Source organism: Taudactylus pleione, unplaced genomic scaffold, assembly GCF_031769625.1.
Source record: "Taudactylus pleione unplaced genomic scaffold, aTauple2 ptg000584l, whole genome shotgun sequence".
Taxonomy (NCBI): Eukaryota; Metazoa; Chordata; class Amphibia; order Anura; family Myobatrachidae; genus Taudactylus; species Taudactylus pleione.
In genome coordinates this window covers 1,728,159-1,753,180 of record NW_028284986.1, presented here as the reverse complement: position 1 = coordinate 1,753,180, position 25,022 = coordinate 1,728,159, and the positions used below count along the sequence as shown (strand labels likewise).

The 25,022-nt window shown below is 50.2% G+C and overlaps 1 protein-coding gene across 3 annotated transcripts in view; it reads right to left on the bottom strand.

The window, feature by feature from the left end:
• Window positions 1-25,022, bottom strand: part of LOC148481366 (protein unc-13 homolog B-like) — a 296,399-nt gene that overhangs the window by 49,049 nt on the left and 222,328 nt on the right. For all 3 annotated transcript variants that reach the window (XM_088453621.1, XM_088453622.1, XM_088453623.1), the window contains exons 19-24: window positions 20,142-20,268; window positions 19,965-20,061; window positions 15,528-15,671; window positions 14,793-14,870; window positions 13,826-13,903; window positions 9,596-9,684 (exon numbers count right to left, since the gene is read on the bottom strand). In XM_088453621.1, coding sequence (XP_088309747.1) covers window positions 9,596-9,684; window positions 13,826-13,903; window positions 14,793-14,870; window positions 15,528-15,671; window positions 19,965-20,061; window positions 20,142-20,268 — 613 coding nt within the window. The remainder of the gene's footprint in view (window positions 1-9,595; window positions 9,685-13,825; window positions 13,904-14,792; window positions 14,871-15,527; window positions 15,672-19,964; window positions 20,062-20,141; window positions 20,269-25,022) is intronic.

Below are 25,022 nucleotides of genomic sequence, written 5' to 3'. Positions count from 1 at the left end.
CACCTACATACAGTATATATAATGCAGCCTGGCTGAGGTGACACCTACATATAGTATATATAATGCAGCCTGGCTGAGGTGACACCTACATATAGTATATATAATGCAGCCTGGCTGAGGTGACACCTACATACAGTATATATAATGCAGCCTGGCTGAGGTGACACGCCTACATACAGTACATATAATGCAGCCTGGCTGAGGTGACACGCCTACATACAGTATATATAATACAGCCTGGCTGAGGTGACGCCTACATACAGTATATATAATGCAGCCTGGCTGAGGTGACACGCCTACATACAGTATATATAATGCAGCCTGGCTGAGGTGACACACCTACATACAGTATATATAATGCAGCCTGGCTGAGGTGACACCTACATACAGTATATATAATGCAGCCTGGCTGAGGTGACACACCTACATACAGTATATATAATGCAGCCTGGCTGAGGTGACACCTACATACAGTAAATATAATGCAGCCTGGCAGAGGTGACACCTACATACAGTATATATAATGCAGCCTGGCTGAGGTGACACCTACATACAGTATATATAATGCAGCCTGGCTGAGGTGACACACCTACATACAGTATAGATAATGCAGCCTGGCTGAGGTGACACACCTACATACAGTATATATAATGCAGCCTGGCTGAGGTGACACGCCTACATACAGTACATATAATGCAGCCTGGCTGAGGTGACACGCCTACATACAGTATATATAATACAGCCTGGCTGAGGTGACGCCTACATACAGTATATATAATGCAGCCTGGCTGAGGTGACACGCCTACATACAGTATATATAATGCAGCCTGGCTGAGGTGACACACCTACATACAGTATATATAATGCAGCCTGGCTGAGGTGACACCTACATACAGTAAATATAATGCAGCCTGGCAGAGGTGACACCTACATACAGTATATATAATGCAGCCTGGCTGAGGTGACACACCTACATACAGTATATATAATGCAGCCTGGTTGAGGTGACACGCCTACATACAGTATATATACTGCAGCCGGGCTGAGGTGATACACCTACATACAGTATAGATAATGCAGCCTGGCTGAGGTGACACACCTACATACAGTATATATAATGCATCCTGGCTGAGGTGACACGCCTACATACAGTATATATAATGCATCCTGGCTGAGGTGACACACCTACATACAGTATATATAATGCAGCCTGGCTGAGGTGACACACCTACATACAGTATATATAATGCAGCCTGGCTGAGGTGACACACCTACATACAGTATGTATAATGCAGCCTGGCTGAGGTGACACCTACATACAGTACATATAATGCAGCCTGGCTGAGGTGACGCCTACATACAGTATATATAATGCAGCCTGGCTGAGGTGACACCTACATACAGTAAATATACTGCAGCCTGGCTGAGGTGACGCCTACATACAGTATATATAATGCAGCCTGGCTGAGGTGACACCTACATACAGTATAAATAATGCAGCCTGGCTGAGGTGACACGCCTACATACAGTATATATAATGCAGCCGGGCTGAGGTGACACACCTACATACAGTATATATAATGCAGCCTGGCTGAGGTGACACCTACATACAGTATATATAATACAGCCTGGCTGAGGTGACACACCTACATACAGTATATATACTGCAGCCTGGCTGAGGTGACACCTACATACAGTATATATAATGCAGCCTGGCTGAGGTGACACCTACATACAGTATATATAATACAGCCTGGCTGAGGTGACACCTACATACAGTATATATAATGCAGCCTGGCTGAGGTGACACCTACATACAGTATATATAATGCAGCCGGGCTGAGGTGACGCACCTACATACAGTATATATAATGCAGCCTGGCTGAGGTGACACCTACATACAGTATATATAATACAGCCTGGCTGAGGTGACACACCTACATACAGTATATATACTGCAGCCTGGCTGAGGTGACACCTACATACAGTATATATAATACAGCCTGGCAGAGGTGACACCTACATATAGTATATATAATGCAGCGTGGCTGAGGTGACACCTACATACAGTATATATAATGCAGCCTGGCTGAGGTAACACACCAACATACAGTATATATAATGCAGCCTGGCTGAGGTGACACACCTACATACAGTATATATAATGCAGCCTGGCTGAGGTGACATGCCTACATACAGTATATATAATGCAGCCTGGCAGAGGTGACACCTACATACAGTATATATAATGCAGCCTGGCTGAGGTGCCACACCTACATACAGTATATATAATGCAGCCTGGCTGAGGTGACACGCCTACATACAGTATATATAATGCAGCCTGGCTGAGGTGACACGCCTACATGCAGTATATATAATGCAGCCTGGCTGAGGTGACACGCCTACATACAGTATATATAATGCAGCCTGGCTGAGGAGACACACCTACATACAGTATGTATAATGCAGCCTGGCTGAGGTGACACCTACATACAGTATATATACTGCAGTCTGGCTGAGGTGATACACCTACATACTATATATATAATACAGCCTGGCTGAGGTGACACCTACATACAGTATATATACTGCAGCCTGGCTGAGGTGACACGCCTACATACAGTATATAATACAGCCTGGCTGAGGTGACACGCCTACATACAGTATATATAATGCAGCCTGGCTGAGGTGACACCTACATACAGTATATATAATGCAGCCTGGCTGAGGTGACACCTACATACAGTATATATACTGCAGCCTGGCTGAGGTGACACACCTACATACAGTATATATAATGCAGCCTGGCTGAGGTGACACACCTACATACAGTATATATAATGCAGCCTGGCTGAGGTGACACCTACATACAGTATATATAATACAGGCTGGCTGAGGTGATACACCTACATACAGTATATATAATGCAGCCTGACTGAGGTGACACGCCTACATACAGTATATATAATGCAGCCTGGCTGAGGTGACACCTACATATAGTATATATAATGCAGCCTGGCTGAGGTGACACCTACATACAGTATATATAATGCAGCCTGGCTGAGGTGACACGCCTACATACAGTATATATACTGCAGGCTGACTGAGGTGACACGCCTACATACAGTATATATAATGCAGCCTGGCTGAGGTGACACGCCTACATACAGTATATATAATGCAGCCTGGCTGAGGTGACACCTACATACAGTATATATAATGCAGCCTGGCTGAGGTGACACACCTACATACAGTATATATAATGCAGCCTGGCTGAGGTGACACACCTACATACAGTATAGATAATGCAGCCTGGCTGAGGTGACACACCTACATACATTATATATAATGCAGCCTGGCTGAGGTGACACGCCTACATACAGTATATATAATGCAGCGTGGCTGAGGTGACACACCTACATACAGTATATATAATGCAGCCTGGCTGAGGTGACACGCCTACATACAGTATATATAATACAGCCTGGCTGAGGTGACACGCCTACATACAGTATATATAAAGCAGCCTGGCTGAGGTGACACACCTACATACAGTATATATAATGCAGCCTGGCTGAGGTGACACACCTACATACAGTATATATAATGCAGCCTGGCTGAGGTGACACACCTACATACAGTATATATAATGCAGCCTGGCTGAGGTGCCACACCTACATACAGTATATATAATGCAGCCTGGCAGAGGTGACACCTACATACAGTATATATAATGCAGCCTGGCTGAGGTGACACATCTACATACATTATATATAATGCAGCCTGGCTGAGGTGACACACCTACATACAGTATATATAATACAGCCTGGCTGAGGTGACACACCTACATACAGTATATATAATGCAGCCTGGCTGAGGTGACACCTACATACAGTACATATAATGCAGCCTGGCTGAGGTGACACGCCTACATACAGTATATATAATGCAGCCTGGCTGAGGTGACACGCCTACATACAGTATATATAATGCAGCGTGGCTGAGGTGACACACCTACATATAGTATATATAATACAGCCTGGCTGAGGTGACGCACCTACATACAGTATATATAATGCAGCCTGGCTGAGGTGACGCACCTACATACAGTATATATAATGCAGCGTGGCTGAGGTGACACACCTACATATAGTATATATAATACAGCCTGGCTGAGGTGACACACCTACATACAGTATGTATAATGCAGCCTGGCTGAGGTGACACCTACATACAGTATATATAATGCAGCCTGGCTGAGGTGACGCACCTACATACAGTATATATACTGCAGCCTGGCTGAGGTGACACCTACATACAGTATATATAATGCAGCCTGGCTGAGGTGACGCCTACATACAGTATATATAATGCAGCCTGGCTGAGGTGACACCTACATACAGTATATATAATGCAGCCTGGCTGAGGTGACACCTACATACAGTATATATAATACAGCCTGGCTGAGGTGACACCTACATACAGTATATATAATGAAGCCTGGCTGAGGTGACACCTACATACAGTATATATAATACAGCCTGGCTGAGGTGATACGCCTACATACAGTATATATAATGCAGCCTGGCTGAGGTGATACACCTACATACAGTATATATAATGCAGCTTGGCTGAGGTGACACACCTACATACAGTATATATAATACAGCCTGGCTGAGGTGATACACCTACATACAGTATATATAATGCAGCCTGGCTGAGGTGACACACCTACATACAGTATATATAATGCAGCCTGGCTGAGGTGACACACCTACATACAGTATATATAATGCAGCCTGGCTGAGGTGACACACCTACATACAGTATATATAATGCAGCCTGGCTGAGGTGACGCCTACATACAGTATATATAATGCAGCCTGGCTGAGGTGACACCTACATACAGTATATATAATACAGCCTGGCAGAGGTGACACACCTACATACAGTATAGATAATGCAGCCTGGCTGAGGTGACACACCTACATACAGTATATATAATGCAGCCTGGCTGAGGTGACACCTACATACAGTATATATAATGCAGCCTGGCTGAGGTGACACGCATGTATACAGTATATATAATGCAGCCTGGCTGAGGTGACACGCCTGCATACGTGTGGGTGTTTGTATTGTCACTCGTCAAACTATATATTGCTGAACGCAATGTGTCAGCAGAAAGAGTCCTTATTAAACCTTAGTGTCAGCCATTCGTTGCTATAATGCAGCCAGAACACACAATGTCTTCCCAGATTAATCATGTAAATGCCACAAGGCCACTATGGAGAACGTCACATGGAGCAGTGTAAGGAGAAAGCAATGTGACTCTGCAGGAAACAATCTAATTACTACGTGTTCCTCTAATCCCATTCTCTTTATTATTACAGAGCACTAATATCATCATATAGATCCCAACCAGCAGTCTGCCGATCAGCACCAAGCTCCTAGCCCAGTCACTCACCCCGCACCAAGCCCCCAGCCCAGTCACTCACCCCGCACCAAGCTCCTAGCCCAGTCACTCACCTCGCACCAAGCTCCTAGCCCAGTCACTCACCCCGCACCAAGCCCCCAGCCCAGTCACTCACTCTGCACCAAGCCCCCAGCCCAGTCACTCACCTCGCACCAAGCCCCCAGCCCAGTCACTCACCCCGTACCAAGCCCCCAGCCCAGTCACTCACCCCGCACCAAGCACCCTGCCCAGTCACTCACCCCGTACCAAGACCCCAGCCCAGTCACTCACCTCGCACCAAGCCCCCAGCCCAGTCACTCACCTCGCACCAAGCTCCCAGCCCAGTCACTCACCCCGCACCAAGCACCCTGCCCAGTCACTCACCCCGTACCAAGACCCCAGCCCAGTCACTCACCTCGCACCAAGCCCCCAGCCCAGTCACTCACCTTGCACCAAGCTCCTAGCCCAGTCACTCACCCCGTACCAAGACCCCAGCCCAGTCACTCACCTCGCACCAAGCCCCCAGCCCAGTCACTCACCTCGCACCAAGCTCCCAGTCCAGTCACTCACCCCGCACCAAGACCCCAGCCCAGTCACTCACCCTGCACCAAGCTCCCAGCCCAGTCACTCACCCCGCACCAAGCTCCCAGCCCAGTCACTCACCTCGCACCAAGCTCCTAGCCCAGTCACTCACCCTGCACCAAGCTCCCAGCCCAGTCACTCACCCCGCACCAAGCTCCCAGCCCAGTCACTCACCTCGCACCAAGCTCCCAGCCCAGTCACTCACCCCGCACCAAGCCCCCAGCCCAGTCACACACTCTGCATCAAGCCCCCAGCCCAGTCACTCACCCCACACCTAGCCCCCAGCCCAGTCACTCACCTTGCACCAAGCTCCCAGCCCAGTCACTCACCTCGCACCAAGCTCCCAGCCCAGTCACTCACCCCGCACAAAGCCCCCAGCCCAGTCACTCACCTCGCACCAAGCTCCCAGCCCAGTCACTCACCCCGCACCAAGCTCCCAGCCCAGTCACTCACCCTGCACCAAGCCCCCAGTCACTCACCCCTCACCAAGCCCCCAGCCCAGTCACTCACCTCGCACCAAGCTCCCAGCCCAGTCACTCACCCTGCACCAAGCCCCCAGCCCAGTCACTCACCCCTCACCAAGCCCCCAGCCCAGTCACTCACCCCGCACCAAGCCCCCAGCCCAGTCACTCACCCCACACCAAGCTCCCAGCCCAGTCACTCATCCCACACCAAGCCCCCAGCCCATTCACTCATCCCTCACTAAGCCTCCAGCCCAGTCACACACTCCGCACCAAGCCCCCAGCCCAGTCACTCATCCCACACCAAGCCCCCAGCCCAGTCACTCACCCAGCAACAAGCCCCCAGCCCAGTCACTCATCCCACACCAAGCCCCCAGCCCAGTCACTCACCTCTCACCCCACACCAAGCCCCCAGCCCAGTCACTCACCCCGCACCAAGCCCCCAGCCCAGTCACTCACCCCGCACCAACACCCCAGCCCAGTCACTCACCCCTCACCAAACCCCCATCCCAGTCACTCACCCCTCACCAAGCCCCCATCCCAGTCACTCACCCAGCACCAAGCTCCCAGCCCAGTCACTCATCCCACACCAAGCCCCCAGCCTAGTCACTCACCCCGCACCAAGCCCCCAGCCCATTCACTCACCCCGCACCAAGCTCCCGGCCCAGTCACTCACCCCGCACCAAGCCCCCAGCCTAGTCATTCACTCTGCACCAAGCCCAGTCACTCACCCCGCACCAAGCCCCCAGCCCATTCACTCACCCCGCACCAAGCTCCCAGCCCAGTCACTCACCCCACAGCAAGCCCCCAGCCTAGTCACTCATCCCACACCAAGCCTCCAGCCTAGTCATTCACTCTGCACCAAGCACCCAGCCCAGTCACTCACCCCACACCAAGCCCCCAGCCTAGTCATTCACTCTGCACCAAGCCCCCAGCCCAGTCACTCACCTCGCACCGAGCCCCCAGCCCAGTCACTCATCTCACACCAATACCCCAGCCCAGTCACTCATCCCTCACTAAGCCTCCAGCCCAGTCACACACTCCGCACCAAGCCCCCAGCCCAGTCACTCATCCCACACCAAGCCCCCAGCCCAGTCACTCACGCAGCACCAAGCCCCCAGCCCAGTCACTCATCCCACACCAAGCCTCCAGCCCAGTCACTCACCCCGCACCAAGCCCCCAGCCCAGTCACTTACTCCGCACCAAGCCCCCAGCCCAATCACTCACCCCTCACCAAACCCCCAGCCCAGTCACTCATCCCACACCCCTCACCAAGCCCCCAGCCCAGTCACTCATCCCACACCCCTCACTAAGCCCCCAGCCCAGTCACTCACCCAGCACCAAGCCCCCAGCCTAGTCACTCACCCCTCACCAAGCCTCCAGCCCAGTCACTCACCCCGCACCAAGCCCCCAGCCCAGTCACTCACCCCGCACCAAGCCCCCAGCCCAGTCACTCACCCCTCACCAAGCCCCCAGCCCAGTCACTCACCCAGCACCAAGCCCCCAGCCTAGTCACTCACCCCTCACCAAGCCTCCAGCCCAGTCACTCACCCCGCACCAAGCCCCCAGCCCAGTCACTCACCCCGCACCAAGCCCCCAGCCCAGTCACTCACCCCTCACTAAGCCTCCAGCCCAGTCACTCACCCCTCTCCAGGCCCCCAGCCCAGTCACTCATCCCACACCAAGCCCCCAGCCCAGTCACTCACCCAGCACCAAGCCCCCAGCCCAGTTACTCACCCCGCACTAAGCCCCCAGCCCAGTCACTCACCCCTCACCAGGCCCCCAGCCCAGTCACTCACCCCGCACCAAGCCCCCAGCCCAGTCATTCACCCCGCACCAAGACCCCAACCCAGTCACTCACCTCGCACCAAGACCCCAACCCAGTCACTCACCTCGCACCAAGCACCCAGCCCAGTCACTCACTCTGCACCAATCCCCCAGCCTAGTCACTCACCCCGCACCAAGCCCCCAGCCCAGTCATTCACCCCACACCAAGCCCAGCCCCTCAACCACCATCAAGCCCCCAGCCCAGTCACTCACCCCGCACCAAGCCCCCAGCCCAGTCACTCACCCCGCACCAAGCCCCCAGCCCAGTCACTCACCCCTCACCAAGCCCCCAGCTCAGTCACACCCCACACCAAGCCCAGCCCCTCAACCACCATCAAGCCCCTAGCCCAGTCACTCACCCCGCACCAAGCCCCCAGCTCAGTCACTCACCCCGCACCAATACCCCAGCTCAGTCACTCACCCAGCACCAAGCCCCCACCCCAGTCATTCACCCTGCACCAAACCCCTAGCCCAGTCACTCACCCCGCACCAAGCCCCCAGCCCAGTCACACACTCCGCACCAAGCCCCCAGCCCAGTCACTCACCCCGCACCAAGCCCCCAGCCCAGTCACTCACCCCGCACCAAGCCCCCAGCCCAGTCACTCACCCTGCACCAAGCCCCCCGTCCAGTCACTCACCCCGCACCAAGCCCCCAGCCCAGTCACTCAGCCCGCACCAAGCCCCCAGCCCAGTCACTCAGCCCGCACCAAGACCCCAGCCCAGTCACTCAACCAGCACCAAGACCCCAGTCACTCACCCCGCACCAAGACCCCAGCCCAGTCACTCACCTTGCACCAAACCCCCAGCCCAGTCACACACCCCGCACCAAGCCCCCAGCCCAGTCACTCACCCCGCACCAAGCCCCCAGCCCAGTCACACACAGTCCGGCACCAAGCCCCCAGCCCAGTCACTCACTCCGCACCGAGCCCCCAGCCCAGTCACTCACTCCGCACCGAGCCCCCAGCCCAGTCACTCACTCCGCACCGAGCCCCCAGCCCAGTCACTCACCTCACAGCAAGCCCTCAACCCAGCACTTTTTCCACACATGTCCCCCACCCCAGGCACTCACTCCACACAACGTGTCAACCACCCCTGACATTCACCTTACCAGTGCCCCCCCACTCATATCACTTACTCCAAAACAAACCCCCATACAAGTCATTCACCCCAATAGTTACCCCACTGGTGCAGACGGCCCCCACCTCTCCACAACAACCAGTGCCCCACTTTCCCTGCTGTGGTAACTCCATGCTAATCTTCCCCACCCACTCACCTATTCCCAAACACAGCGCTCAATTCGTCCAAGACGTTGTTAAGCTTCACCTGTAGTTCCTTCAGGGTATCACTGGCCTCGGGATCCAGCTGGAAGAAAGGACATATTATAGGGAGCCCTGCACGAATATACATGTTATCAGACAAGCTCATGTCCCGCACAGAGAAAGTCCTATGAAGCTGCGTCTGAGAGGTGACCTCCTGGGCTCTGTGACCTCCAGCTCCTTCCTACAGCTCCCGCTGGAGACATTCACCTGCATGAAAGGCGCTGCAATGTTCTATTGCCGGACTAAGAGATCACGTGTCTCCAGCTGGGGCCCCACAAACATACAGCCAGGTAACTATAGGTGACCCCAAACCATTACCACCCTGAGATACCACAGGGTCAGCTCTACAGAAACATTTCCACGCAGCCTGCATTAAATGTCACTAATCTACAAACACATGTGATCTTAAAGAGAAGTGCTACTACCAACATACAAATGTTATATACATTGCATCCGGAAAGTATTCACAACGCTTCACTTTTTCCACATTCTGTTATGTTACAGCCTTATTCCAAAATGGAATAAATTAATTTTTGTCATCAAAATTCTACACACAATACCCCATAATGACAACGTGTAAAAAGTTTTTTGAGATTTTTTGCAAATTTAATAAAAAACAAAAACCTAAGAAATCACATGTACATAAGTATTCACAGCCTTTGCTCAATACTTTGTTGATGCACCTTTGGCAGCAATTACAGCCTCAAGTCTTTTTGTATATGATGCCACAAGCTTGGCACACCTATCTTTGGGCAGTTTCGCCCATTCCTCTTTGCAGCACCTCTCAAGCTCCATCAGGTTGGATGGGAAGCGTCGGTGCACAGCCATTTTCACATCTCTCCAGAGATGTTCAATCGAATTCAAGTCTGGGCTCTGGCTGGGCCACTCAAGGACATTCACACAGTTGTCCTGAAGCCACTGCTTTCATATCTTGGCTGTGTGCTTAGGGTCGTTGTCCTGCTGAAAGATGAACCGTCGCCCCAGTCTGAGGTCAAGAGTGCTCTGGAGCAGGTTTTCATCCAGGATGTCTCTGTACATTGCTGCATTCATCTGTCCCTCTATCCTGACTAGTCTCCCAGTTCCTGCTGCTGAAAAACATCCCCACAGCAAGATGCTGCCACCACCATGCTTCACTGTAGGGATGGTATTGGCCTGGTGATGAGCGGTGCCTGGTTTCCTCCAAACATAACGCCTGGCATTCACGCCAAAGAGTTCAATCTTTGTCTCTTATGGTCTGAGAGTTCTTCAGTTGCATTTTTTCAAACTCCAGGCGGGCTGCCATGTGCTTTATACTAAGGAGTGGCTTCCGTCTGGCCACTCTAATATACAGGCCTGATTGGTGGATTACTGCAGAGATGGTTGTCCTTCTGGAAGGTTCTCCTCTCTCCATAGAGGAATGCTGTAGCTCTGACAGAGTGACCATCGGGTTTCTTAGTCACCTCCCTGACTAGGGCCCTTCTCCCCCGATAGCTCAGTTTAGACGGCCGGCCAACTCTAGGAAGAGTCCTGGTGGTTCCAAACTTCTTCCATTTACGGATGATGGAGGCCACTGTGCTCATTGGGACCTTCAAAGCAGCAGATATTTTTCTGTACCCTTCCCCAGATTTGTGCCTCGAGACAATCTTGTCTCGGAGGTCTACAGACAATTCCTTGGACTTCATGCTTGGTTTGTGCTCTGACATGCCCTGTCAAGTGTGGGACCTTATATAGACAGGTGTATGCCTTTCAAAATCATGTCCAATCAACTGAATTTACCACAGGTAGACTCCAATTAAGCTGTAGGAACATCTCAAGGATGATCAGTGGAAACAGGATGCACCTGAGCTCAATTTTGAGCTTTATGGCAAAGGCCATGAATACTTATGTACATGTGATTTCTTAGTGTTTTTTTTTTATTTTTATTAAATTTGCAAAAATCTCAAAAAAACGTTTTACCCATTGTCATTATGGGGTATTGTGTGTAGAATTTTGAGGACAAAAATGAATTTATTCCATTTTGGAATAAGGCTGTAACATAACAAAATGTGGAAAAAGTGAAGCGCTGTGAATACTTTCTGGATGCACTGTATGCATAGCAAGAATTCTCAGGCTGGTCAGATCTCCACCTTCTGTCTGGCTTTATCTTCTCAGTTGCCTTGGATACAACTATAGAGGGGATAAGGCCTGTGCCATGGCGGTCATTTTGTGCTCGTCTTATCTGAAGGACTAGCAGGTAGTCTATGTCGCAAAAAATAAACTAGCAAGTGATTCTTATGCAGGCGCTGCACAGGCTTGTTATTCTAAAGCAGCCGTTAAAAAAAAGAGGGGTAGTCAAACCTCATAAACAGCGCAAACCAAAATACATACTATGAAGAAGATGCAATGGATTGTGAATCATATTATTTAATATATATAATATTATAGGTCTGACCTTTAATTGACTGACGGAATGGATTGTGTTACACAGGTGCTAGATTAGTGGCCATATTGGTTAGGGTATGAAAACCTACTCAGGATTACAGAACATTTACAGATGATACAGCTGTAGGAAACACAGCGAAACGCGTCAGTTCTGTGTCTTCACTGCATCCATTACGCTGGGGCTTTGCTTTTTCTCTGCATCACCTGGGCCAAGCCCTGGATATCACTATAGAACGACGTGTAATTATTATTATCCACCAATCCCCCTCCCCCCACCATCACAGCCGTTATAAGCCTATCAGCACCGAGGGATTGCATCGCTCTGCAGGACCCTACCCTGCCACCTAAGAATCTTCAGGTCTTTGGACTGGATGGTGGTAAATATACACAGCTGATTGATGTGTCCATATTACCGGAACTAGTGTGATATTCCACTGACTGTCAGATAATTCCAGTACTCGCACTTTGTGGACAACCTATTAAGTGTTAATTTCCCAGCTGCCGAGAACTGTGATCAATTTAATTCCTATATAAATCTATGATCATTTTATGAGCCATCTGGCTACCTAATGGCGTCCTTATTGTATCTATTTCAATCTTATAGGATTGTTTTTGTTTTCTTTATATATATGATTCACAATCCATTTCATCTTATTCATAGTATGTATTCTGGTTAGCGCGTCTATTTTCGGTTTAGGTGGTCTATGTTGTCTGATGGTGGAGTTCACATTGATGATATTTGAGAGAGGATCTGAACGCTACAGGAGGCTAAGGTCCTGTCCAAGTTGCACGCAAGTCAGAACGCTGCGGCTTCTCATCACTTCCAGCCATCTGCGCACGCACTGCAGCCGACATACGCAACATAGGGAAGCTTTGAGTGATTCTGTGCCATATGCATCTTAGTTGCTTCTCAACGGCGGCTGAATGCGGTTACTTGGAGTGCGCACGTAAGGGGAGTGTCCCGTGGGCCTGAGTTTGAAGCTATTTAGAGTTGGGCGTTTGCGTAGTGCGCGTCATTTCCAGTCCTATCTTCTGCACTTAGCGTGGGGCTGCTCTCTTTGCTGCGGGCGTGGGGCTGCTCTCTTTGCTGCAGGTCAGCGGGCGTTGCGATCACTTACGTGCATGCGCCATAGTTGCATAGGATAGCGATAACTGGGGGCGTCCCGATGTTGTGTCTGCATTGCTTGAGACTCGGCATCAGGCCCTACGTCTGTGTGTAATCGATGTTTGCCAGCGACACACTAGGTCTTGTCCAGCCTGAGCTATAGTAAGCTGTATGGGTGACCACAGAATAATCATACACAGGAGTAAGGATAACAATCCTATGTACCAGTATACAAGGTAACAAAGGGTCACCCAAAGCCTTTCATAACGCATATAATTCAGGGCTAGCTGTCTCTTTAAAGGGGTTCCCAAAAAACAGAGTGACTGCCGCCCCGGGAAATAGGAAACAGCAGGAGCTTAATAATTAATGCTGGGGATAAAGAGCGAATCCTGACTGCACAGAGCCAGAAACGCTACAGTCTTCACCAAGGCGAGATGTCTGACGGCTCCTGCGGTTGCAATCACAGCTGGAAGTGACGGGAATTGTGTTCAGATGGGAAGCACACAGAGAAGTCAGGCATGTCTCCCGGCTGCCCAGCCAAGCACTGAGCATTCCGGCACGATGAAGGGCACAGGGGCTAAGTGGATGTAAAGGTCAAGGCTGGGAAGCGGCAGGACGTGATTTTCCCCCTGATCAATGGTAAGTAATGCTGAAATAACCGGGAGACGTCATTAATCACCTCTTTCCCCCCCATCGCCTCAAACATCTTCTCCAGCTGTACGCGGAGCTGCTGCACGTTGTTCATCAGGATGCAGGGCTGGAAGAGACAGAGAGAGAAGTGTGATTATACTGCCAGGGGCCAGTCATCAGCCAGGGGCCAGTCATCAGCCAGGGGCCAGTCATCAGCCAGGGACCTGTGTGTCAGGGGCCAGCTGGGCGGAGGTTAATAAATGGCACCAGAGATTGCCAGTGGGCAGGGGCTTAGCTGTATATGTAGTGTGTAAGCAAATCTGGCATCTAAGGACCTGATTCAGCTATGGAAGCTACTCACGCAGCGGCTAATGGCGCAGGAGGCATCATGTGTAAATAGATGCCTGAGTGACCCTCAGGTGACCCAGGGTGACCAGGGACTTCATGCTGCTGAAGCCAGTGAAGCTGCATCCAAGGTCGCAATCCCCGTTTTCTGGGACACTGCCCGTCACAGACCCCCAAATGCTAGCAGGCTGTCATTCATGCTGTGGCGTTTGGGGCACTGCGAGCAACATTGCAGCTCCGGATCTCCAGATGCGCAGACCCTAAAAACATGGGAGATGTACGGAAACATCAGATCTGTATTCTCTGAATTAGGCCCTAAGCCTAATTAGAGGGGGAGCGTCGCTAGTGTAATAATAAACTCTGCTGTTTGTGTCAGCACACCAACTTATTAAATGCCCCGTAGCGGACAGAGGGCCTGATTCAGACCCACTTGCGAATGCTGAGCGCTCACAAGCGGTCGATGGTGGCCCAGTGCGCATGACGGAGCCGGCTCCGTCATGCGCATGACCCGGATAGCGACGGGCAAATCGTCGCTCTGGGTCTCGTACCAAAGGGGGCGTGCTGTCGATGCTGAGTGACAGAATCAAGAAGTACGGCCCTGATTCAGGGCCAGAGAACCAGACCCTGTGCATTACACAAAATAACCACTGGGAGGAGACGACGAGACTCACCAGCTTCTCCTTGAAGCAGTATGATTGGAAAGACTTGGAGAGGATCTCAGAGTACTGCAGCAGAACTTTACTGATGGTCTGCAATGAGAGAACCGGGGTGTTATTCTGATGCAAAACGGTACATAATTCACTATGAAAATGGACTTTTAATGGCCTTCATCCTGGAGCCCCTCCCCATGCGGCCACTCCAATGTCACCACCAATTCAGATCCCCCAAACGGAATCATGGGGTGAAAGTTCTGTGACATGGAGGTTATGCAGAGGTTCAAAGTACGTAATTACAGTCCAGGTTTTAAGGATATCCCTGCTTGAGTCCAGATGGTTAAATCGAATTGACTGAGGTACTAATGAAGTCATCTGCGCTCAAGCATGGACAGCCTTAAAACATGGACTGTAATGGCGGAGTTCGGAAACCTCTACGGTAATGAATGACTCCCCCTTGTATCTGTATTTGGAGGCCGGTCAAGCATTAATACACCATGAACACGCTAATAATTGTGTCTACAGTATTTGTGAATCGAGCTACTGCGGCCACATGTAGAAATACAGAGCAATATTCCCATTATTCCCACAACTGATCTCTGAAATATACTGTACTGTTCTAAGCACAGGCCATTATTATTTAACTGTATATTCGCTTTATAACACATTTCATATCTCCATTAATAAGCCAATTAATGTCCACGTCTTCCTATTTTTACTGTATAGATGTTTTACATCCGGCTGACCACCCACCTTGGCGAATCTCCGCATGTAGTGAGCCACGATGACCGGATCCGGGCATTCCAGCTTCTTAATGATCTCAAAGCTCTGGTTAAGCTGGGTGAATACGTCCACAACGGAACAGGAAAACAGGGCGTGCTCCGACGTCTGCTGGAACTATGGGAGAAGCACACAGGGACTCAAGTTACAGTCAATATAATATAAGTGTAATCCTATACAGGGCATGCTGAGACTTGTAGATCCACAGCACTTGAAACCTCCTGTTACATAAGTCTTTTCTATATTACAGGAATAAATATTCTTCCCATCCATGAATATTGCTGGGTGGCCCATTCTCTGACACACTGATGCTCTAGGGAAAGGATCACGTATAAGGGAGCCCTGACGCTGGTCATCGCCGCTTCTGTCCTGGCAGTTCAGGAAGAGATAAATGTCATTTACAGAGGGGCACCTGCTTGGCACAGGGGGTTAATCAGCAACGTGATGCTAGGGACGAGAGAACCTTTTAGCAATTCTGTTATCCATTAATTAAGTCCCCGCTGAGCGCTTTTCATTTCAGCCAAGATTGTACCTGCTTAATACGCTGTGCTCATTACAGGCTTCTTATTACCAATTTGCATTTAATCAGTGTATCATTTAATGTGTGCTAATACAGTATATGCTGTAATGTCTAATGCAACATCCACTGCATTATCCCCACCATGAGGGGGCAGGTTTACCCTCCTGTGGGGTACGCATCCTGAATACACCCCAAGCGGATTCTGCCCATAGGAGGGCAGAAACCCAGAGGCTCACCACCAAAGAGGGCACAGCAACCCCAAGGCCCCCTGTCCTTGGTAACCCCAAGGCTCCCTGTCCATGGGGGGAGACCGCATTCTGAAGGCTTGCCACCCAAGACGGGACAGCAACCAGTAGGCTCACTACCCAAGAGGGGACAGCAACCAGAAGGCTCACCACCCAAGAGGAGACAGCAACCAGAAGGCTCACCACCCAAGAGGAGACAGCAACCAGAAGGCTCACCACCCAAGAGGGGACAGCATCCAGAAGGCTCACCACCCAAGAGGGGACAGCATCCAGAAGGCTCACCACCCAAGAGCGGACAGCAACCAGAAGGCTCACCACCCAAGAGGGGACAGCAACCTTATGGGTCCCTGCCCATGAGGATGTGGTATCCCGAAGGCTCCCTACCTATCAGGTGACAGTATTCCAAAGACTCCCCGCCCATGAGATGAGAGTATCCTGAAGGCTCCCCGCCCATGAGATGAGTGTGTCCTGAAGGCTCCCCGCCCATGAGATGAGAGTATCCTGAAGGCTGTGGGTACAGCATCCCGAAGGATACCCATTCATGAGAGGACAGCATTGTGAAGGATACCTGCCCATGAGAGGACAGCATCCCAAAGCTTTTCCTGCCCATGACAGGACAGCATCCTCAAGGCTCCCCACCCAAAAGGGGACAGCATCCCAATGGCTCCCCCACCTATGAATGGACAGCATTCCGAAGGCTTCTCACCTATGAGGGAACAGCACTTCAAAGGCTCATCGCCCATGGGGTGATAGTAATCCCAATGTGCCCTCTTATGTGGCTGTTTTTTTGTGTGGCTCTGAATCTGGCCCACAGTGAGAGAATGGTAAATGTTACTTCCTGAGAGTGTTTCATGACAGTAAATGTCCTTCAGCAATGGCCACATATCCAGGCCCTGCAGGAAAGGTACGAGGTGTTCAGTAACCCTACAGCTATGCTAACAAGCTGTGTACAACGACCAATCATGTCCTGAGCTGGTTATGAGAAGGGACAGCTGGCTGTCAAGGCATAGATCCTGCAATCTACATGACTTTCCATTACTCCCTGTACATCAGCACAGACGTCTAATGGTAACCACCACTGTCATTACCAACACCAGTGAGGCTCCACTTACAGTATAGAGCTGGGCTTCATACCTCCAACACTGGTCATTGCCTGCAGGGAATGTCCTAGAAATGGTTCTCAAACCTGTCTGGGTACATAAACGGGGGCATACCAGCAACACAAGCAGGGGGGGGCGACAACATACAGCCACTGGGCTTCATTGCATAGCTTTGGTTGATACCCTGCATCACTGGTCTATCTGGACAGCCAAGTGTCACAGTGGTTACCATTGCTGCCTTTCAACACTGCGATCATGGGTTTGATTCCAGCCAGTGCTCTATCTATGTTTAGTTTGTATGTTCTCCCCATGATTGCGTGGCTTTCCTGCAGATGCTATCACAATGCAAAGCATACAGGTAGGTTAATTGGCTTCGGACAAAAAACAAACAAACCGGAGCTAAATGTAATAGACTGCGAGCTGGCACCGCTATGGGAATAAATGCGAGTATGGACGTATTTTTAAAGCAGCAAGCATGTTTAAGGCTAGAGCAAGCTGGTTTATCCTTTACCATGCTTGCTGCTTTAAAAATATGGTCATACTCACATGTAGCGGTGCCAGCTCGCAGTCTATTACATTTAGCCCCCAGTGTTTATATGCGTCCATGTGATAGGAAATGTGCTGCTAATAAACATGCCCATCTGGGCATACATGTGGGCCGGCATATGCAGTTGCGGAACAGAGGGTCTGATTCAGACCCGTTCGCTAGGATGCGTTCGCACGCAGCCAGCCGATTGTTTGCATTCTGCGCATGCATACGCATCGCAATGCGCGTACCAGGAATCGGGAAGCGTTCGCTCACTGCGCATAGACAGCCTTGCGTAATGACTGATAGGAGAAGCCATTTGTGGTGGTGACAGGGGCTGGCCACTAGAAATGGGGGAGTGGAGGTGCGAACACAGGCGAACCTGAGCGTCCTAACGCCGTTTCAGAGGCGTGCATAATTAACAGGCAGCGTCATAGTACACGTCACCTGGCTGAAATTTACACTGAAGTGCTCGCAGTGCTTGCGGCAGGGTATGTTCAACCACAACTGCTGCGAGCTCTTCCGATGGTACTCGATGTTACTGATAGTTGCATACACTTCCTGGAGATGACGTGCGCAAGTTGGCGTCCAAAGACAGGCTGGTTGGTGGGCGTCTGCATACACAATGCGATCACACCCTAAGACATAGTTGGCGTGCTAATGCCTTGCCGTGCGATTGCTTGTCTTGCCGAATTTGCATACGCATCTAGCGAGCGAACGCATCTAGCGAGCAGGTCTGAATCGAGCCCAGGGAGCCCAAACAGGACTTCACTGTGCTCATTCTGCAGAGCAGGACAGAGCAGCATTGGCTGGGCCCCTCCTCACCGCCTGGGCCCCAGAACAGCCGCATGAGCTGCTCTGATGGTATAGCACTGGGGCATTATATAGTGACTCGCTGGTTATTTCAGCAGTGACCCGGGAAATCAGGAAAACATGCACTGCTGGTCGTACTCATTCTACAGGCCTTAGTTATATAGCTTCAGCAAATGATTTTTCTAAATTGGGTGAAGCTAAAGGACAACAACGCCCAGCAGTTTGGTAACATGTGATAGCTCAGATATAATCAGTCTGACAGGTGGAATGATAAAGAGATATTGCTGAAACTCCAGGCGCTCGGACAGGACAGGAAAGATACAGTGACAGGAGAGGGAACCGTAAATCATTGCAGGAATCGCTCTACCTCCCATAGAGGTAGAGCGATTCTACACCAGGATCTTGCTCTGAGGAGAGCCTCAGAGCAAGATCCTGGTGTGGTCTTCAACCATTAGACAGTGGCCCTGATTCAGAGCCGGACGCTCTGACAGAGCGCTCGCTCTGAATCAGGGCCGTCCCTCTGAATTTTAGAGCGGCCTCCTGGCCGCTCGCATAGCTGTGGGTGACCACCCACAGCTAGGGCGAGCGGCCAAAAAGATGGTCGCGATGGTCAAGACCATCGCGACCATCGGGCATGCGACGAGACCCTTGTGGTAGAGTCTCGTGGCCGCAAGCCCTGGAGTGCTTTCGGCTCTATCAGAGCCAAAAGCACCCCCACTGACATCATTTGTGATGTCAGTGGGGCCAGCCCCAGACGGTAGCCGTTCCCATGGGAACGCCTCCGTCTGGGCAGCCACGCCCCCGGCACGCCCACCAAAGGGGGCGTGCTGTCACTCACCATCGATAGCACGCCCCCTTTGTAGCGAGAACCATAGCGACGGCTTGCCCGTCGTTATCCGGGTCTCGCGCATGCGCACGACGGAGCTGCCAATATTAATATTCTTAAGCTTTAATTTTTTTGTTTCACGCTGTGCTCTTCAGTCATGTATTTATATAATAAGGCATTGAGGTTGCCCTGTGCACCGCCTTCTTATCACAGAAGAACAACTTTGTCGTACAATATGGAGAAATGGCTGAAAAGCACAGAAAGCAGCTACAAAGAAGATGATATTTAGTAAAAGGCATAAAAGCAAAAATATATATAAAAAGGAAGACCCTTTAATTTGTAAGGAAGGACCACCGAGCACATGACGACAGTGTACGTACCCCATCTTTCTTATCGCGCTCCAGCGCCCCATGCAGGAATTCCAGCGAGACCTCCTCGTTCTCGTCCAGCCACTGCATGACAAACTGCTCGAACCACCTGCGGCACACAGACACTGCATGAAGTGCACCACCAGACGCCAGGTGACAGACATAAAGTAGGGACAACAAGTTACATACGCGGGATATTCCGGAACCTTATCCCTCATAGCCGGCAGGTCTCGCACATACTCGTTGAACAGCCATTTCACCTTAAAGTGCAGGTTCATGTAGTCGGCACTCTTGCACAAACGGTGCTTCTCATGTTCTGCTCAGAGAGAAAGACAGGACAGGACGTGTGAGGTACAGTATATGACGTACAGGAGCATGGACCCTGCCAGGAGCTCACTGCATTGTACTGCATGGGCCAGAATCATTCATATACCAATCAGTAGGGGGCAGCACTGTACTGCATGGGCCAGAATCATTCATATACCAATCAGTAGGAGGCAGCATTGTACTGCATGGGCCAGAATCATTCATATACCAATCAGTAGGGGGCAGCATTGTACTGCATGGGCAAGAAATCATTCATATACCAATCAGTAGGGGGCAGCACTGTACTGCATGGGCAAGAAATCATTCATATACTAATCAGTAGGGGGCAGCATTGTACTGCATGGGTCAGAAATCATTCATATACCAATCAGTAGGGGGCAGCACTGTACTGCATGGGCCAGAATCATTTATATACCTATCAGTAGGGGGCATCATTGTACTGCATGGGCCAGAATCATTCATATACCAATCAGTAGGGGGCAGCACTGTACTGCATGGGCAAGAAATCATTCATATACTAATCAGTAGGGGGCAGCATTGTACTGCATGGGTCAGAAATCATTCATATACCAATCAGTAGGGGGCAGCACTGTACTGCACGGGCCAGAATCATTTATATACCTATCAGTAGGGGGCAGCATTGTACTGCATGGGCCAGAATCATTCATATACCAATCAGTAGGGGGCAGCACTGTACTGCATGGGCCAGAATCATTTATATACCAATCAGTAGGGGGCAGCACTGTACTGCATGGGCTAGAATCATTTATATACCAATCAGTAGGGGGCAGCACTGTACTGCATGGGCAAGAATCATTCATATACTAATCAGTAGGGGGCAGCACTGTACTGCATGGGTCAGAAATCATTCATATACTAATCAGTAGGAGGCAGCTTTGTACTGCATGGACCAGAATCATTCATATACCAATCAGTAGGGGGCAGCACTGTACTGCATGGGCCAGAATCATTCATATACCAATCAGTAGGAGGCAGCACTGTACTGCATGGACCAGAATCATTCATATACCTATCAGTAGGGGGCAGCACTGTACTGCATGGGTCAGAAATCATTCATATACCTATCAGTAGGGGGCAGCACTGTACTGCATGGGTCAGAAATCATTCATATAGTAATCAGTAGGTGGCAGCACTGTACTGCATGGGCCAGAATCATTTATATACCAATCAGTAGGGGGCAACACTGTACTGCATGGGTCAGAAATCATTCATATACCACTCAGTAGGGGGCAGCATTGTACTGCATGGGACAGAAATCATTCATATACATATCAGTAGGGGGCAGCATTGTACTGCATGGGCCAGAAATCATTCATATACTAATCAGTAGGGGGCAGCATTGTACTGCATGGGACAGAAATCATTCATATACATATCAGTAGGGGGCAGCATTGTACTGCATGGGCCAGAAATCATTCATATACTAATCAGTAGGGGGCAGCATTGTACTGCATGGGCCAGATATCATTCATATACCTATCAGTAGGGGGCACCATTGTATTGTGCACTTACAAAGTACACCAGTCCCCAAAGAGAAATCACACACAGTGTTACCACAATCCGAGGCTGACAATAGACAAATGAAAGACGTGTCGGCTGGCAGAAAAGAGTACAAGTCACTATATGAGGCGTTGTGCAGCGCCACGGCTGACACTGCGAATATACAATAAAAGTGACAGCATTAAACAAGCCCAGAAAAGTCTAATGTTCACTATTATAAATAATACAGCGCTCTCTCGTGTGTGAGAAAGCCGCAGGTCTCATTATATATATTCCACGTGGACTGGCAGAAAACAGTGCGCGAGGGGGGGGGGGCGACTGATTATCCACGTTCACACGCTCTAATCGCCTCATTACAGCCATTATGTGGCAATCCCAGACAGAGGTCACACAAGCAGTTACCGACATGCCGGGGCCACACTGCCGCCTCCGGTGAGGATTACGCCCCACGCCAGCTAATTAGAGCTCTGCGCAGCCAGACGTTATACAGGTGCAGTGTATGTAGCGGGCTGGGAGAGCGCAGAATACAGCAGTCACAAAGCCGATATTTAGGCAGATCGAGCGATTATTTGCCATTGCGCACATGTGTAAGTCGCACTGCGCACACGTATCGATTGGTTTGCGATTATGTACACAGAGGATTAATTCGTAAAGCGAGTGTCATGTACTCAGTGCTTGGGGAAGGTAACGGGGGGTGGTTGGGGGAACGCAGGCGTCTAACAGTTAAACGCAGTATTAGGGGCATGCATAAAGGAGAGCTGCAGGGTCCGCGTGCGAGGAGAGCCGCGGGGTCCGCGTGCGAGGAGAGCCGCGGGGTCCGCGTGCGAGGAGAGCCGCGGGGTCCGCGTGCGAGGAGAGCCGCGGGGCCCGCGTGCGAGGAGAGCCGCGGGGTCCGCGTGCGAGGAGAGCCGCGGGGTCCGCGTGTGAGGAGAGCCGCGGGGTCCGCGGCTGGTCAGAGCTGCCGTACATGCTGCGTGACCGCTAGATGTGCGTTGATGGTATCAATGTTTACAGTGGACGGATATGAGAAGGCGGCAGGGGGCGTTTTTATGCCGGGGGGTTTTGGCACGCATTAGCATTTTTTCGCAGCTACGTTCATTGCGATATCACAGGTAGGATCGCATTAGCGTCCACTGCTTAATCAGGCCCAGAGTGCGCACGTTTACCATAGGGACACTGAGGAGTCACGCTATATACCACCCTATACATTTCCAATGTATATTCAAACAGTGTCTTTCAAGCTGGTGTGGAACTACAAATCTCAGCATGCCCTTTTAGCCAGGGAGAACATGCTTGTTAAAGTCTTGGAAACTTCCTGCTGCAATAAAGTAAGTTAAAGGGAAAAAGGTGGAAGATTAGGTGGGGAAGCCCCGTGGGGTCTTGGTCACTCATAGAGAGCTAAGCGTTACATTACTACTGTGCTAGGTATAAGGGGTCACCCCCAGCTACTGACTGCGCGGTATAGCCATCTATAGGGTGTGCTGCCAATTCTCTACATGTAGTACTATATAGGCTAGTGATATCATATGGAGCGTCCTATAAGTCCTTTACTCAGTGCTGTACATGCCATCATTTTGTTTTACAGGAACTCTAAGAGGCGGCTGTTTCAAGGACTGCCCATTGTCCACGGCGCCCGATGCATAATAAAGAAACATTATCTGGTAATGTAATCTTATATAAATATTATTTTCATTATTGTAATTATCCACGCGCGGTAGGCCGGCCTTTGGGGCCCATTGACCTAAACATCACTCACTCTCCCGGGCAGAGAGGAACCCTGCACAGGACGTCGCTATGTACTAACATTTCTTACAGGACTCCAGAAAACAGAACAAATAAATGCCCTAAGCGCGATGCCTGCAGAACGGAGCAGTGTGGCGTTATGCTCGGTAACTGCGGGAACCACAAATGGAGGAGAGATTACAGCAATAGATTCCCTTGCCTACTGGATAAAAAGAAGGATTTGGGGGGAGATTAGGAGAGAATTGTTACCCGTAGATCACAAGAGAATATTGGCGGCCTGTACAGTTACAGGCGCAGGACACAGCACTCAGTAAAGGAACCTTTATACGACTGAACAGAACTACGCCGGACGGGCAGCGTATAAGGGGCGCCCACGCTGAGTCTTACAGCTAGGTCTATTTGGGAGGAGAACACCCGCTCATTATCTAGGTAAACGTTGTTCTTACCACCAAAAAAATGGATCATGCGGATTCGGAATTCGGCCGGGGCTTGTGATAAGAGGAGAGACGGAAATGAGCCATAGAAAACCACATAGAAAACCACACTGGGTGGTGAGGAACCGGGTCTCCCAGTATTAGGAGGCTAACTGGCCCTCACCGTCACGAGGTACCCAGTTGTAGAGCTATTATTCGCAGTTATCAGCCAGGTCTTAAAAAGGATGCTCAAACTATCTGATGTAATAGGGATTATGGGGCAGGAAGTCTGCTGGGTACAAAGTAATATCTCCCACGGTCACCATATCAATCCTCACTCGTAATAATTTCCTCCAGGACATGGATCCACCATTACACATCCTCGTAGTGGAGTCATGACTGGAGAGGACCTAACAAGCCCCCTGGTGTCTTAGGACAATATCATGAAAATAATACTTATACAGTAAATCTGAACCTACTGTACATGAAGTGTTACCTACAGTATAGATCTAAAACTCATAAGCCCAGCTCAGACACCAAAGTACCCCCATACCTGATCTCTCTCTAAGTTTACACTACGGGGGCTGTTTTGGATTCGGACAAGTGCGCAACAAACCCCACCGTGCATTATGCAGCCCTGGGCGCGAATATGGCGTAATCCGCAGCAACAACAAAACTGAGCTAGAAGATAAAAATCCCGGGATCTGATTGGCTGATACGGGCTGCAGGAATTTTTTGTTAACGATTTATACATTTTTCCCCAAGGTTACAGATAAAGGAGCCAGGATGGGACAGGGATTTTAAATAATAGTGCATATACGTAACACTCAGTATATCCTGTATATATAAGTTGTACAATATAATGCGTACTATTATAAAGCTCCGCTACGGCTTAATGATACATGGGAATGTTTCTCTTCTACAGCTAAGACTATGAGTATGTAACTACCCCCCGGGGGGGCAGAACTTACCACTCGGCCAATGAGGACAACTTATTTTATCCAAGACTTGGACATTAGAAGTGAGAAAGAATATAGATCATTATTACAAGTCCTCCGGCTACTGA